General features: G+C 53.5%; 2 protein-coding genes across 4 annotated transcripts; both read right to left on the bottom strand.

Moving 5' to 3' along the window:
• Positions 1–4,375: 4,375 nt before the first annotated feature.
• On the bottom strand, positions 4,376–8,231 carry Pycr1 (pyrroline-5-carboxylate reductase 1). Of its 3 annotated transcripts, none has more exons than XM_008828364.3 (8): positions 8,178–8,231; positions 7,723–7,851; positions 7,476–7,546; positions 6,659–6,838; positions 6,228–6,449; positions 5,953–6,045; positions 5,645–5,808; positions 4,376–4,602 (listed from the first exon to the last, which is right to left on the bottom strand). In XM_008828364.3, exons 2-8 carry the CDS (start codon positions 7,787–7,789, stop codon positions 4,440–4,442), a joined length of 960 nt encoding a protein of 319 aa, XP_008826586.1. In that variant the 5' UTR covers positions 7,790–7,851; positions 8,178–8,231; the 3' UTR covers positions 4,376–4,439. The 3 variants fall into 3 exon arrangements, with proteins under 3 accessions (XP_008826586.1, XP_029416967.1, XP_029416965.1); XM_029561107.1 differs by having other exon boundaries at positions 6,228–6,446; XM_029561105.1 differs by having other exon boundaries at positions 8,064–8,192.
• Positions 8,232–10,045: 1,814 nt separating this feature from the next.
• On the bottom strand, positions 10,046–12,613 carry Myadml2 (myeloid associated differentiation marker like 2). The gene has a single exon (XM_008828361.1). It carries the CDS (start codon positions 12,093–12,095, stop codon positions 11,172–11,174), a length of 924 nt encoding a protein of 307 aa, XP_008826583.1. The 5' UTR covers positions 12,096–12,613; the 3' UTR covers positions 10,046–11,171.
• Positions 12,614–15,062: the final 2,449 nt, after the last annotated feature.

The raw sequence follows: 15,062 nt of genomic DNA, 5'->3' as shown, positions 1-15,062 counted from the left end.
TTTTGTCTTTTTGAGACAGGGTCTCCCTGTAGCCTGAGCTGTCCTGGAACTCACTATGTAGACCAGGCTGGCCTTGAATTCACAGAGACCCTCTTGCCTCTGCCTCCCAAGTGCTGGGACTACAGGCATGTGCCACCACGCCCGGCAAGTTTTTCTCTTTTTTTATTTTATGTGTATGTTGCCTGCATGTAGGTAAGTACACCTGTGTTATGTCCAGCAATGCCCAAGGAGGTCAGAAGAGGCTGTCAGATCCCTTGGGACTGGAGTTACAGACAGTTGTTAGCTGCCATGTGGGTGCTGGGGTTCAAATCCGGGTCTTCTGCAAGAATAACCAGTGTTCTTAACCGCCGAGCCATCTCTCCAGCCCTTGATTTGATTTGATTTGATTTGATTTGATTTGATTTGATTTGATTTGATTTGATGGAATGAGGTTTTTGCCTCCATGTATGAAAGTGTAACATGTTGTGCAATGCCCATGGAGACCAGAAGAGGGCACCAGGTCCTCTGGAACTGGAGTTACAGACACCAAGTGGGTGCTGGGAGCTGAACCCTGGGTCCTCTGCAGCGTGTGCTCTTTATCTGCTGAGCCGAGCCGTCTCTCCAGTTTCTAGCCTCAAATTCTTGGAGTCAAGCGTATCAGTGCTAGGGATCAAGCCCTGGGTATTACACATGCTGGGCAAGTTCTCCACCATTGAGCTGCAACCCCAACCCAGTCCTTAACTTTTTGTTTTTTGAGACGGTCTCCCTGTAGACCCAGCTGACCTGAAACTTGCTGTGTAGACCAGACTAGCTTTGATTTGACAGAAATTCACTTGACTTCTGAGTACTGGGATGAAGGGTATATGCCACCATGCCCAGCAACTTTTTTCCCTTCGTGTGTGTGTGTCAGCAAATAATATCCCCAGAGGCCTGAGACATCCCTGTGTCCTGCATTTTCTCCATTCTTCTCACCACTGGTACTGGTTCACAGCAGCACCGCTGAACCACTCTTCACCATGCTTAGGGACTGGAAGAGTGGGTACAGCTTTGGGCTGTGTGAGCAGACCTCACTCAGGTAAGGGTGACTGGCAGGACAGGCAGGTTCATATCAGAACCTGTGGGTCCACTTAACTTTACTCTGTCCTGGTGCTGCCTGCTCGAGTGTCATCAGGAAACACAGGCCATGGGTCCTGCCGTGGGAGTGCTAGAGGGTGGCGCTGCTGGGCTGATCCTCAGTCACCGTCACCCCCCCACACATACACTCCTTACAGCATTGAGCCTGGCTTTCATTTACACATCAGAGAGGGTAATTTATGAGTCATCTTTACTGTGGTCTTCCTCTAAGGAAAGTCTTACTCCCCCATTTTTTTGGGGGGGGTGGTTGTTTTTGAGACAGGGTCTCCCTGTAGCCCCAGCTGGCCTGGAACTCACTATGTAAACCAGGCTGGCCTTGAACAGGAGAGATCCGCCTGTCTCTGCCTCCTGAGTGCTGGGATTAAAGGTGTGTGCCACCACACCTGGCTTATTCCACAATTTTTGCTTGGCAGTTGTGGGTACGTAGTCTTGGAGTAAGGTTTTGGAATGCACCGACCCCTAGGGCCATAAAGGTCTACAAGAAATAATCAGGTCTGGACCCTCCTGGAACCAGTGGGGTTGTGGTGTGGGACTGTCCTGGACTGTGGGATCCATCCTGAGGCTGGTACTGGGTGCCATTCCACCTACCCTGTCCTCAGGCCTGTGAAGGATGAGGGCACTCCAGAAGGTAAACCAGGCCCCAGAATCTTCCTCAGGATGCATAGGGTCCTGACACTTGTAGAGTAGTGACTGGTAGGTTTATAATCGGGTTGCTGAGAGAAAGGAGAATCTGCGTTGAAAAAAGACCTCAGGAATGGCCGGGCATGGTGGCGCGCCCTTTAATCCCAGCACTTGGGAGGCAGATCTTTGTGAATTTGAGGCCAGCCTGGTCTACATAGTGAGTTCCAGCACAGCTGGGGCTACAAGGAGACCCTGTCTCAGAAAGACCAAAAAACAAAACAAAAAAAACCTCAGGACCATCTGTGGGTCCAGCTAGAGCCTGCGCTTGGTGAAGAGCAGAGCTGCCCCAGAATACAAATCTCACTTGCTCATGAGTCCTCTACTAGCTCCCCACACAGGCTCACAACACTGGAAACAATAGTTCTGAAGAATGTAGGGGCTGGAGTCTCGGAATATAGGGAGTATGCTCACTGCCTGTGCAAACAGGACCCCCAGGGCTTTCTGTGAAGTGATATTGCAAGAGGTTAAGTTTCCAGGTGATGTCACAGCATCTACCTGACCAGCTCTTGGGCAGTCACTCAGACTTCCTGGTTCCCCTTCTCCAGCACTGTTTCCTGCCACAGCCAGACTCTGTTATCCAAACTTCTCAACTGCCTCCACAAACCTTGATTCTGAATGGCCAGGGGAATCGAGAACTAGAATGTAATCCCGCTGGGAAGTCCTTGAAGACCTCAGGAGCTCTTGACCCACTCTGTGCTGCACTGGAAGCCTGTCTTTGTGCTCTTTCCCCCTGCAAGCCCACCTCAGGATCCATGCAGGCACAGCAGGGACTATCAGCTCCTGGGGGAGGGGGTGTTCACCTTCCTGTCTCTGTCCTCAGTGACTTATATTTAAAGACACATGAGTGTTCACAGCCTCCATAAAAGGCCTGCTGCTGCTGTAACCCTGAGAGCTACGGTATGTGAGGGCTGTGTTTCCTTCACTACTTGACAGGGAAGACACCCAGGTAATTGGTCTGACATTCTGACATCTAAATTAATAGTCTTTACTGATAGATAAGAGCAGTGTTTTAGGGCTGGAGAGACGGCTCAGTAGTTAAGAGCACTCACTCTCTTCTAGAAGACCAGTTTAGTTAGGTGGGCCACAACTGCATGTAGCATCAGCTCCAGGCGTTCTGACGTCCTCTTCTGGCCTTCGTGGGCACCCATATAGACACGTGTGTGTGAAGGCTTAAAGAGAAAGACCACCCCTCCACCAAGTACGAGAAGAATTTCCAGTACAGAGCTTTCAGAGTGCATCTACAGCAACTACTCTCCCTTCCTGCTAGCCTTTGAGCACAAACATCAGATTAAATAGTGGGTCAGCGTCTTGCCTGCTAGTCTACCCCACTATAGGCTTGCCAGTTCCTTATGATCTGTACATATGTGTATGTATCCTGTTGATTCTGTTCATCGGAAAACTCAAACACCTTCCTCAAGTTCCTTCCTCACCAGAAACCTGGCCCTGCATAGCCTGGATCAGTCAGCAAAATATCTGCCCTTGGCAGGCAGGGGGGTAGGAAACGAACCCCTCCTCCAGCCAGTGTGCCAAGCCCTGCCTATAGTGCAACCTTCAGGCAGGTCTGTTCCAACAGCCCAGAAGCTCTGCAGCCCTCTTCTCTCTGGGGGACCTTCAGCCTGGCTGTAGCTGGCTACATGGGATCCAGGATTCAGCTATGTGTAGCTGGCTCCATCCTCGGTATTATTTTCTTCTGCAGAGGCGAGCCTCTCTCCACAGGGGGTAAACAGGGAACTGGGAGCTTTTTGGAGGAAAAAAATTTATTTAACTGAGAGAATAGGAAAAGTGACAGCATTTGGTGATTCAGTTCAGGAGGATGGCGGCCTAAGTGCTAGTGGCCACGGGAAAATTCATCAGCTACCTGAGAAGCCCTCTTCCCAAATGCTCAGTGGGAACTGGGTGCTTAGCAGTTGTCCAAGAGGACTGACTTCCTGTTCTCACAGGAAGGACAGGTGAACACCTGTGAGTGGAACATAGGAAGGGGCCAAGCCCAAGCCATCTGACATTGGGCCAAAGCTCCAGAGGAAGCTGGAGGTAGAGACCTGAGAACCCACCCCTGTTTGGGGCTGGCATTTGGGGACCATGAATGGAGGTCCCCAGTGCTAAGTGACATTCCCCTCCCTGGCTGACCCCTGGGCTGTCCTGGCTGTGGGCAGATGCCTGCTGTGGGGCATTCTGTGTGGTCTTGGGCTGTCTATTCCCAGGGCAGGAGCCTCACGCAAGGAAAGAAGTGAAGGGCAAAGTGAGCACTTGGGCGGATGGGAGGACGGCCTGAGCCCAAGAGCCCAAGGCCAATCCAGGCAACAGCAAGCCACTGTCTTTAAAACAAAAACAACAAAAAACAATAAGGAGACTTGCAAGTTGGCATACCTCCACAATCTCAGCACTTGCCAGGATAAAGTGGAGAATTAAGAATTCAGTCGGGAGGCAGAGGCAGGTGGATCTATGTGAATTCAAAGCCAGCCTGGACTACATAGCAAAAAAAAAAAAAAAAAAAAAAAAAAAAGAAGGGGGAGGGGGGGGGGGGGACAGTTTTTTTCCCTTGTTGGTGGGGGCCGGGCCGCGGGGAGGAGCTTTTAAAAAAAAAAAAAAAAAAAAAAAAAAAAAAAAAAAGCAGGAGCAGGAGGAGGAGGAGGGTGGGCAGATTGTTACTCCTTGTCTGCTGGGGCCAGGCTGCAGGGCAGCAGCTTAGCAGGGCCAGAAGAGGACAGAGAGGCCCCAGCAGAGGAGCCCAGCTTCACCTTGTCCAGGACAGTCTTCTTGATGGCAGCAGGGGAGACCGTGTCCTGATCAGCCATGGTCTGCAGCTCCCTGGAAAGGCAGCAGATATTAGAGCTGAGCTCCATCTCCTCCTGGAGCCTAAGCACCCAGTGGTTGCAAGCCTCAGGCGGTGCTTTGTTAGTTTGTGTCCTGTCATGTCCGTGTCGGTCCGTGTCCCGTCCCCTCTCCCGTCCCCCCTTCCCCAAGCTGAGGACCGAACCCAGGGCCTTGCTCTTGCTAGGCAATCCCTCTACCACTGAGCTAAATCCCCAACCCCCTCAGGCGGTGCTTTGCAGTCACCCGTCTTCGGGCTTTTTACACCTGCAGTCCCCTCTGACCGCCACACATCCCCTAACTGGACAGCTGCCCGGCCACTTCTTACACTGTTCACAGTGACTCAGGATCACCCTATTTACAATCGACTATCAAAATGGCTCAGCACCTCAGCCTTGAGCTCTCTCTGCCCAAATTGTAGGGATGCCCTGCCTCTCCTCTCTCCCCTGTGGGCCATGCTGGGAGGCTAGGCTCCATGTCCAAGCCTTGGTGTGGCACTCAGAAGTCTATAGGTATCTTCACTACACGGTAGATACTGGTAAGAAAGGTGCTAGCAGTTTACCCTGTAGACCTGAACTTGGGACAGTGACTCCCAGCCCTGGTTCTGCTTTAGACCCACAGCAGGACTCTGGGCACTTTTCATCTCATTCAACTCTCACCAGGCTATCCTAGTGCCAATTTGCTGCCATCTCAGCTAACTTGTTCAACCCAGGAAAGGCCACGAGGAAGGTGCTAGGCCAGGCCCCCTAACCTGCCCAGCCACCCTCTAGCCTGGCTTTACTCTAACCTGCCCCCCTGGCTATATTGACAAAACTACATGGGATTGTACTGCAGGACCGAAGACCTACAGGCACATGTGGACCCACTTCTCAAGGGGCACGCAAGGGAGTGAGAGGCACTGTATACTGTGACCCAGGAACCTTGAGCTTTCTTAAATCCTGCCCAAGGCCAGGCCAGAAAGCAGTGAATATCTGCTAAATGAAGAATTCCACTGAAGCCTGGAGCGCGCAGATGGAGAGCAGGCAGCAACAGGACCTACCGTGTGCGGATACAGGAGGCCTCCACAGCATTGATGAGCAGGGAGCGGAAGCCCCCACTCTCCAGCACATGCAAGGCATGTATGGTGGCCCCGCCAGGAGAACAGACATTGTCCTTGAGCTGGCTTGGGTGCTGTTCTGAGTCCAGTAGCATCTTGGCAGCCCCCTGTGGTGAGAAGTAGGGGCTGGTGGCAGTGGGGCACCTACCTGCCTCTGTAGAGCAGTGTCCTCAGCCACTGAAGCATTTGCTGACTCCCCACCCATATGGTTCAGCAAGGTAAAGCGCTGACTGGTATCTGAAAACACTGACCAATAGGGCCTGGGCCCCGAGGCGGACTGCCAGACACCTTGGAAGCCCCATCTTCACACCACCATCAGCCAGAGCATCCAGGGCTGTGAATGCCTGTGGGGAGAATGTACTCTGAGCCACTGTCCTGGACTCTTCTCTGGGATACAGAGCAGGGTGCAGCCCCACAGCCTTGGAGGTCCCCATGTTGGCCCTCAAGGGGAGCAGGGACAGAGGTTCCCAGAGGCCCTGGGAACTACCCACAGCCCTGGCTACCTCCCATCACTCCCAGTGCTCACGTAGGCAGGGCCACTGCCACTGAGGCCTGTGACAGCGTCGATCAAATCTTCCTCCACCTCTGTGCAGAAGCCTACGCTGCCCATGAGCTGTTCCACAAGCCTGCCGTCCTCCACCTGGGCATGAGTGCCTGTGGCATACACAGTGACCCCCTCCCGCACCACGACTGGGGTGTTGGTCATGCAGCGGATGACCTTGGGAACTGGCCGGAACGCTGTCAGCTTCTGGAAGAAAAACCAGCTCCATCACCCTGGCCTTGGCTGCTGCCTTCACCCCAGGCAGGGCATGTATAGACCTGTTCCTCCCAATTGAGCATTTCCTGAGTTCTCACTGTGGGGTGGGCAGCTACACCCCATTCATAGGGAGAGAAGCACCTACAGCTCCAGACCACATGCTCTACCCCCTCTGCACCCCTACAGGTCTGGACACCCACCTTCTCAATGGAGTTGATGGTGACGCCAGCTGCACAGGACACCACGATGTGCCTGTCCTCAATGTCCGCACCAATCTCATCCAGGATGAACGGGATGATGTGTGGCTTCACAGCCAAGAAGAGCACATCACTATGGTGCACCGTCTCCTTGTTGTGGGGTGTCAGGTTCACCCCTATTTTCTGCAGGAGTGCAAGAAGGCTTAGCTTGCCTAAGGGGCTGTCTGCCTACAGAGCCTCATGTGTGGGGAAGCCCATAGGTAGATGGACACCTCGTGGCACAGGTTGGCCTGGGAGTCAGAACCCCCTCAGCTGTCCCTCTCGCACAGAAATGGAAGAAGCATTGTGCCCTGGAATATGTCCCCTTTGTAGGCAGAAAAGGGACTGTCCATCTAAACCACAACCCAGTCCCACCCCATCTGCAGTGGCCACTTGCCCTCCAGGTGTGGGTGGTGGTCTTCAGCTGGGAGCCTGCCCCCAACCCCTTTGGTGTGAAACCCTGAGACCTGCATTCATCACTCTGGTCCATTGTTTGGTCTCCATGCTGCCTGTTCCTTCCAAAGGCTCCTGCCCAAACTTAATACCACATAGGGAACCCCGTTCCAGACCAGTACACCCCCACCAGTTGTACTCATCGCAGAGCAGGGACGGAGAGTATGGAGATGCCTCAGGACAACAGAGATGTTCCTCCCATGAAGGTAGGGATACAGCAGCAGCTCCCCACAGTGGCCTGTTACCATCAGGTCTGTTGTACACCTAACCCTAGACCCTGACTGTGTTGCATACCCAGGCTTCTGGTCTACTTCCACCCCGAACATACCCTAAGGGCAGAGACAGTGGCCAGGTCCATGTCTGGGGAGCTGGCCGTTATCTTGTGGGCAGCCAGGACACCTGTGGGGGGACAGAGTTCCTCTCTCAAGACCAGCTCTAGCATCCCCCAGTGGAGAAACACCCCTCACCCCATTAGGGCAGTAACCCCAAACATATGGCAGCTGCCTTTCCCCACAGGACTGAGGCCACCAATGTAGATGCCCCACCTTGGTACCCTTCCCTGCCCCAGGGTCTACCTGCTGCTGTGAAGCCCTTGGCCAGGGCAAAGGCCAGCTGGCCTGCCCCGATGAACCCCACGCTCATGTCTGGAGGCCCAGCACCTATAGCCGTCACCCCTGGCGCGGGCTCTGCAGGGCAACTGCATACTGGATTGGCAGGATGGAAAGCAGGAAATTAGGTGGGCAGTGCCAGGTCTGGCCGCTCCTGGCTGCCAGGCGACTCTCACCCCCATCCCAGCCGGCCTAAGTTTCTAGGTTGCTTCCTGTCCAGCCGGGCTGGGAACCGCCCCAGCCCCCAGCCCAGAGCCAGGATGCCAGGCCCGAAGCTGAGGGTGTCCAGCTGAGAGTGACCCTCTTACAAAGGGTCGGGGAGCCACGAGAGAAGCGAGTGGAGCAGACTGGGAGTCCAGAGCACCCCCAATACCCAAGGCCCTAGTCCCCGCATCTCCGGTCCCCAATCCCAGTTCTGTTACCCCGGCGGGTCCGCGGGCACTGCTAACTCGCCACGCGGCACCCACGCCCACCGGCCCCACCCACTCCCCATCTCAGCCAATCCAGGACGTGTCTGAGCACGCTGGCCAATCCGGAGCTGCAGCCAAAGCCAGTGCATTGCATCATCCGCTGGGCAGGGAGGCATCTGAGTACAGGTCTGTACCCTAGAAGCCGCCCTTCCCGCCTGCCCCCGATCGTCTGTAGTCCCTTCGAAAGTGCCCTTCTGTGGCTCCGAACCGCCTCCAAACAGGTTCAGCTGCGGAAACCGGACGACCGTTCGGTAGTGCACCAGCCCCGCAACCCACAGGTTTTAGGGGAAATGTCTAGGCATCCTGACCCCCACCCCCACCCCAGCGTGCTCAGGACCCATCTACCTGTCTCTGAACTGCAGAGCATTGTGGAGATCCCCAGTGGCTGGACTGCCTTCAAAAGTAGCCCATCCCACTACCAGAGCAGAGATGGCTTACTTAGTTTTTCTTTACGTGTCTTAGATGAGGACACAATGCTTCAGAAGGTAATTTCAAAATGATTAGGAAGCTTCCATTCTTCAAGGTATGGGTTTCCACCTCTTCCCTGGGAGGGAGCCATGATGACCACCACCCAAACTGAGAGACTGCACCGTGGTGATGTCTGGACTGCCTTCAAAAACAGGTCTGTGCCGGGCATAGTGGCGCCCGCCTTCAATCCCAGCACAGGGGAGGCAGAGGCAGGCGGATCTCTGTGATCGAGGCCAGCCTGGTCTACATGGTGAGTTCCAGGTCTGCTGGGGCTACAGGGATAGGGAAACCCTGTCTCAAAAAGAAAAAACAAAAACCCAGACTCATCCCAAGATGACAGCGCCGACCTATGCACAAGTCTAGGAGTTTAGTTTTCTAAACTCAGGTCCTTATTTCAAAGATTACTTTTCTCTAAGTGATAATAAACAGTAGTCATTAAAACCAAACAAAGATAGGGAAGTTGAGGCAGAGGGATGTCAAGTGGGAGGCCAGCTTGGGCTACCTAGTGAAACCCTGTCTCAAAGGGGTGGAGTGGAGAAAGAAAAAAAGACGGGGCACTGGAGACAGCTCCGTGGGTCAAAAGTCTGATGACCCAACAACCTGAGCTGGATTTGTAGAACCCACATAAAGTACAAGGAGAAAACAAACAAATGCATACATGTACTGTGGCACTTCCTCCTGCCACCCCCCGCGTATAATAAATAAAAAAGAAACAAGAAGCAATAGGGTTCTTCTCCAGACAGAATGGGCACAGCTGGATTGTTACCTGATGATTTGGCCTCCAGATGCCCCAACCCTCTCAGCCTTCAGGGCATCTGCAGTCCCCAAAGCGGCCTATCCCCACCCCATACAAGTACAAGACTTTGGTTCCAACTTTGTTGGCCGACCCAAGGGTGCCCTCTCCAGCTGGCCAGCAAGGGCCACATGGTGCCACGCGAGGCCTGCTTAGGATTCCCAGAGCCTAAATGCTCTTGGGCTCCACTACCCAAAGTGTAGCACCTCTTTGTCTGTGACCTGGACCCTGGAGACCTCAGTTGGGAGGCTTTGTGTTGCTTTGGGAAAGAAGGCGAGCTCAACATTGTCTCCCTTTTTGACTCAGCTGGCCTTCTGAGTCAACCTGGCCTGCTCCTCCATCAACATTACGTGTTCCCTAGAGCCCAGGCTACCCCAGGCTATCTCTCTCTCACCAGGACCTGGTCTAGGCCCTTCTTCTAGAACATGCAGTGAGGAGGTAGCTCAAGCAGTACAACGCACCACAGCCCACCACAACCCTGAGGAGAGACAACCTGAATGATCCCTATCCAGGAAGCCAGCAAAAGTGGAACAAGCCAGGCACAAATGAACATCTGCATTTTATTTCTACCTTGAGGACCTGGGGGCCCATCAGTCAGTGGGCTGAGGGGCTGCTGAGCTGTTACCTCCAATACTTGATCTCCAGGTGGCCATGGGCCTGCCCCGGGCTAGTTCAGTCTGAGTCTTTCAGAGGAGCAGCTGGCTGGCTAGATGCTTGAGTGGAGGCTCCCAGTGTCCAGGCTTCATGTCCCATTGGCAGTCCCAAGCTGGCCCCTCACAGTGAGTCCGTGTTGTCCACCAGGCCAGACACAGAACCCATGGCAGGTACTACAGAAGCTTCTGGGTCACAGTTCATGTTGCGTGTCTAGACAGGAGCTCTGTCACTGACTTAGAACCCATCTCTTTTTCACAATGCTTCTGGTGGTGCTGCTGGCCATGGCCTCTGGCTACCAGAGCCATCTCCAACCTGCTTTGCCGTGGGAGGTAGCCTCGGGAGCCTCAGCACCGTCTTTGCCTGTTTCAAAAAGCCATGGCCACTGTGACACTCCAGGACATTGATGAGGCCCATCCTGGTTTCCAGGCTCCTCCTCTGTGAGTTGGCACAGCCATCCAAAAAAAGTCTTCTCCCAGGGTTTTAGCAGCTGCGCCTCAAACAAGGAAGAGCTTCCGGCTCCAACATTTCCTTCCAGCGGCCTGCCCCCAGGGCTCTCCTTGGCTAGTTTCCAGCGGCCTGCCCCCAGGGCTCTCCTTGGCTAGTTTCTGACCCACCCAACTTCGGGAAAACCTTTCTACTTTACATTACCCAGCTGAATGCCATCCTCAGGCACTGATGGACATACTGGGCCACCTGTAAAGTCTATCTAGCATCACTTTTCCCTTCTGCAAAATGAGTTATGAGAGCATCTGCTCCAGAGGGTTCTCATGCAGTTCAGTAACCAGCACTGAGCTCAAGGATGGCTAGGAAACAGAGGCAGGGAGACAGAGATGGAGACAGGAAGGATGAGTGCAAATGAGCCACCCTGTTCCCTGTCCAGGGTCTCCTGCTCCTCTCTTCCCCCAAGTGATCCTGGATGTCCAAGAGCAGACTGCCCTGAGCCTTCAACCTCCCTCCGCCCGATGTCTTGGTTCACCTTGGTCAGCCTCGGGTGCTCTTGGCCAGTCTGCAGAGGGCAGCCGCCGGCCAGGCTACAAGGTAGGTACAAAGCGGATCCTCTGGGAGTAAGCGAGGTCAACGATGTAGAGAAGTAAGTTGACATATGTGAAAATGGCTACCACCAACTGGCTGTCCCAGGGACAGCTGCCCCGGAGACAGTCAGAGGGCCGACCTGGTTCTCCGTACTTGGGGTCAAAGCAGAAGACAGGCCAGATGACAGCAGCACTGAGGTACAGGAGCACGGCCAGGAAGGTGTACACCACCAGTAGGCGGTCAAACGGGCAACCCAGGCCCCCAGTGTGGCCCATCACGCTCAGGGCCACCACAGCCACTGTGGCCATGAAGCATAGGCTGTAGACAGCCACGCACCACTGTGTGGCTACATAGCGCCCGTAACGGCTGTCATGGATGAGTGCCCCAAAGATGATGCAGGCCACAAAGGCCTGGACGATCTTGAGGAGTCCTGACACTGTAGCCATGTAGCTGGTCACCTGTCCCGGTCGGGCCCGTGTCAGGGCCACCTCAGCAGCATAGGCCAGGAAGAGGAGCCCAGCAAAGACGCTGGCTGCCAGGCGGAAGTTCCTGGTCATGCAGCCAGCAGGTTCAGGTGGGCACTCCAGCCGGGTGAAGTAGAGAGGATAGATGACGGCTGCCGTGGCGCACAGCAGGGCGGCTAGCATGGCGAAAGCGGCTGTGAAGTTATCCCAGGAGAGGCGTAGGCAGCTGTGGAGCCGTGTGAGCTCACAGCCTACCACCAGGACTGAGAGAGCGAAACAGAAGCCCCAGGCAGCCATGCAGAAGTTACCCTGGACGCCTCCGAAGCCTCCTCGGTGAGCAACCAAGCTGAAGGTGGTACAGCCAAAGGCCAGCTGCAGTACACGAGCTGTGCCCACAGGGGATGTCACAGCACCCAAGTGTAGGTACGCACCCCCGGGGGGCTCCATGGTGCTGCCCATCTGGCCGGCTGCTTCTCGGCCTCACACAGCGCCCAGCTGCCCTGGGGTCTGCCCTGTCGAGAGACCTCTGTCCTTCTCAGCTGTGGCAGGTGCTGGCAGTGTCCACGGTGACATTGCAGTACAGCAGCCTGTCTGCCGCCGCCTGTGTTGGGAGCCCTCCCCCCAGTGCTATAAATACACAGCCTGATCAGAGCCCCGGAATAGCAGCCTGCATGCCTGCTCCCATCCTGGAGGGACATCTGACCCCCATGTCCCACACAGAGCCCCTGCCAGGACCGTTAGCTCCACAGATGTGAGTGACACCCACCTTCTGCCTCTGAAGCACCTGCGTCTGTTAGGTCAGTGTGGTGTGGGGGAGGGGCCCGGTGAGAACAGGAAACAGGGAAAGCACTGCAAGGCATCAGGCAGCCTCCTGGTCCAGTGTGCTGGGGCAGGGGTGCAGGGAGGTCAAGACAGCAATCCGGGGTTCCGAAAGGACTATGGGGCTTTCATTTCCTGTCACTTTATAGGCGTGTGTCACCAGGCCTGGTTTCCCCACCCCCACCCTTTTATTTTCAGAGCAAATGTACATTTGTTAAGGAAAAAATGAGAAAGGACTCCCAGAGGAGGAGGGTTTCCAGGGGGAATTCTATCTCAACTCTGCTTTATTTTATTTTTGTGTGTATGAGTGTATTACCTGCAAGTACGTAGATGCACCTGTGTTGTGTGAGGCCCTAGGAGGTCAGAAGAGGGTGTCCAGCTGAGCGTGGTGTCACACCCCTTTAATCCCAGGACTCAGGAGGCAGAGGCAGGCAGATCTCTGTGAGTTCAAGGCCAGCCTGGTCTACATAGTGAGTTCCAGGACAGCTGGGGCTACAGGGAGACCCTGTCTCAAAAAGACCAAAAAAAAAAAAAAAAAAAAAGGGACAAAAAAAATCTATTATTTTTGTTTTGTGTGAGTGTATTGCCTGCATGTATGTAAGTGCATCTGGGTCATACAGTGCCCACGGAGGTCAGAAGAGGGTGTTGGATTCCCTGGAACTGGAGTTATGGACTATTGTTAGCAGTCATGTGAATGCTGGGCATCGAACCTAGGTCCTCTGCCAGAGCATCCAGTGCTCTTAACCACTGAGCCATCTATCCAGTCCCTGTTTATCTATCTATCTATCTATCTATCTATCTATCTATCTATCTATCTATCATCTATCATCTACTTTATTTATTTATTTATTTATTTGGTATTTGGTATTAAAGGTGTATGCCACCACGCCTGGCTATTTTTTTATCTTTTTGAGACAGAGTCTTCCTGTAGCACCAGCTGGCCTGGACCTCACTATGTAGACCAGGCTGGCCTTGAACTCACAGAGATCCACCTGCTTCTGCCTCCTGAGTACTGGGATTAAAGGCGTGTGCCACCAAGCCTGGCCTCTGGCTATTTATTTTTAATCTTTATCTTTTTAAAAAAATATTATTTTTAAATTTTACGTGTATGAGTGTATTACCTGCATGCAGGCACCCGTGTCATGCAATGCCTTGGAGGTCAGAAGAAGGCTTTGGATTCCCGTGAAACTGGAGTTATGGACGGTTGGTAGCCGCCATGTGGGTGCTGGGAATCAAACCTGGGTCCTCTGCAAGAGCAGTCAGTGCTCTTAACCACTGAGCCATCTCTCCAGCCCCCTCTTTATCTTCTTTCATGTGTATGTGCGTCTTTGCCTGCATGTGTATAAGTGCAGTGCAATGCCTGTGGAGGTCAGAAGAGGGCATTGGATCCCTGATTCCCTGGAATTGGAGTTATGGAGGGCTGTTAGTGTCCATGTCAGTGCTGGGAATCCCTGCAAGTGCAGCCAGTGATCTTAACTGCTGATTTTTGAGACAGGGTCTCCCTGTACCCCTCCACTGGCCTGGAACTCACTATGTAGACCAGGCCAGCTTTGAACTCAGAGATCCACCTGCCTCTGCTTCCCGAGTGCTGGGACTAAAGGAGTGTGCCACCATGCCCAGCCTGACAGTAATATTTTTATTTTTTTATTTTATGTGTATGCGTGTATTGCCTGCATGTAGGTAAGTGCACCCGTGTCGTGCAATGCCCACGGAGGACAGAAGAGACTGTCAGATCCCCTGGAACTGGAGTTACGGACAGTTGTTAGCTGCCATGTGGGTGCTGGGATTCGAACTGGGGTCTTCTGCAATAATAGTCAGTGTTCTTAACCGCTTAGCCATCTCTCCAAGCCACCTGGCCTGGTGGTACACACCTGTGATCCCAGCACACGGGAGGCCGAGGCTGGTGGATCTCTGTGAGTTCCAGGCCTGCCTTGACCACATAGCAAGTTCCAAGGCCAGTCAGGACGTCACAGTGAAACACTGTCAAAAAAGTGTCCAACTTGAGGGTTTGACAGACTGTCTTTCAATGACGACTATTTCTGAATGAAAACCTTCTGTAGGACAACCAGGGAGGGAACATAATACATGATGGTTTATTTAGATCCATGGCTTCGTCTTGTTGTTGGTGCTTCTCAGGCAGCAATCTCGAACACAGCCTCCCTCTCAAAGTGGAGTCATACCGGTCACCCGATCTAAGATGCTCGTTCACGGGATTTCCAGATAGGCCATATGTTACAGAGATGCGATGTCCATATAGATCTTAAAGTCTGCCTTTGTTTTTTAATTTTTTATTGTGTTTATTTGTGTGTGTGTGTACATGTGTGTGTGCTCATGGGCACATGCCCATGGGAATCAGAAGATAACTTGCAGGAGTTGTTTTTCTCCCTCTACCGTGTGGGCTCCTGGGATCGCACTCAGGTTGTCAGGCTTGGGGGCAAGCTCCTTTACCTGAGCCATCTCTCCAGCCTCTTGTTTTGTTTTGTGGTTTTTGTTGTTTTGAAACAGGGTTGCGTGTAGCGAGGCTGCCTTAAATGTAGCCAAGGCTGGCCTTGAACTACTGACCTGCCTACCTCCACCTCCCAAGTGTTGGGATTACAGGTGTGTGCC

The sequence above is a fragment of the Nannospalax galili genome, unplaced genomic scaffold (assembly GCF_000622305.1).
Source record: "Nannospalax galili isolate Female #2095 unplaced genomic scaffold, S.galili_v1.0 scaffold1250, whole genome shotgun sequence".
Classification (NCBI taxonomy): domain Eukaryota; kingdom Metazoa; phylum Chordata; class Mammalia; order Rodentia; family Spalacidae; genus Nannospalax; species Nannospalax galili.
This window is presented reverse-complemented; position numbering and strand designations above follow the sequence as displayed.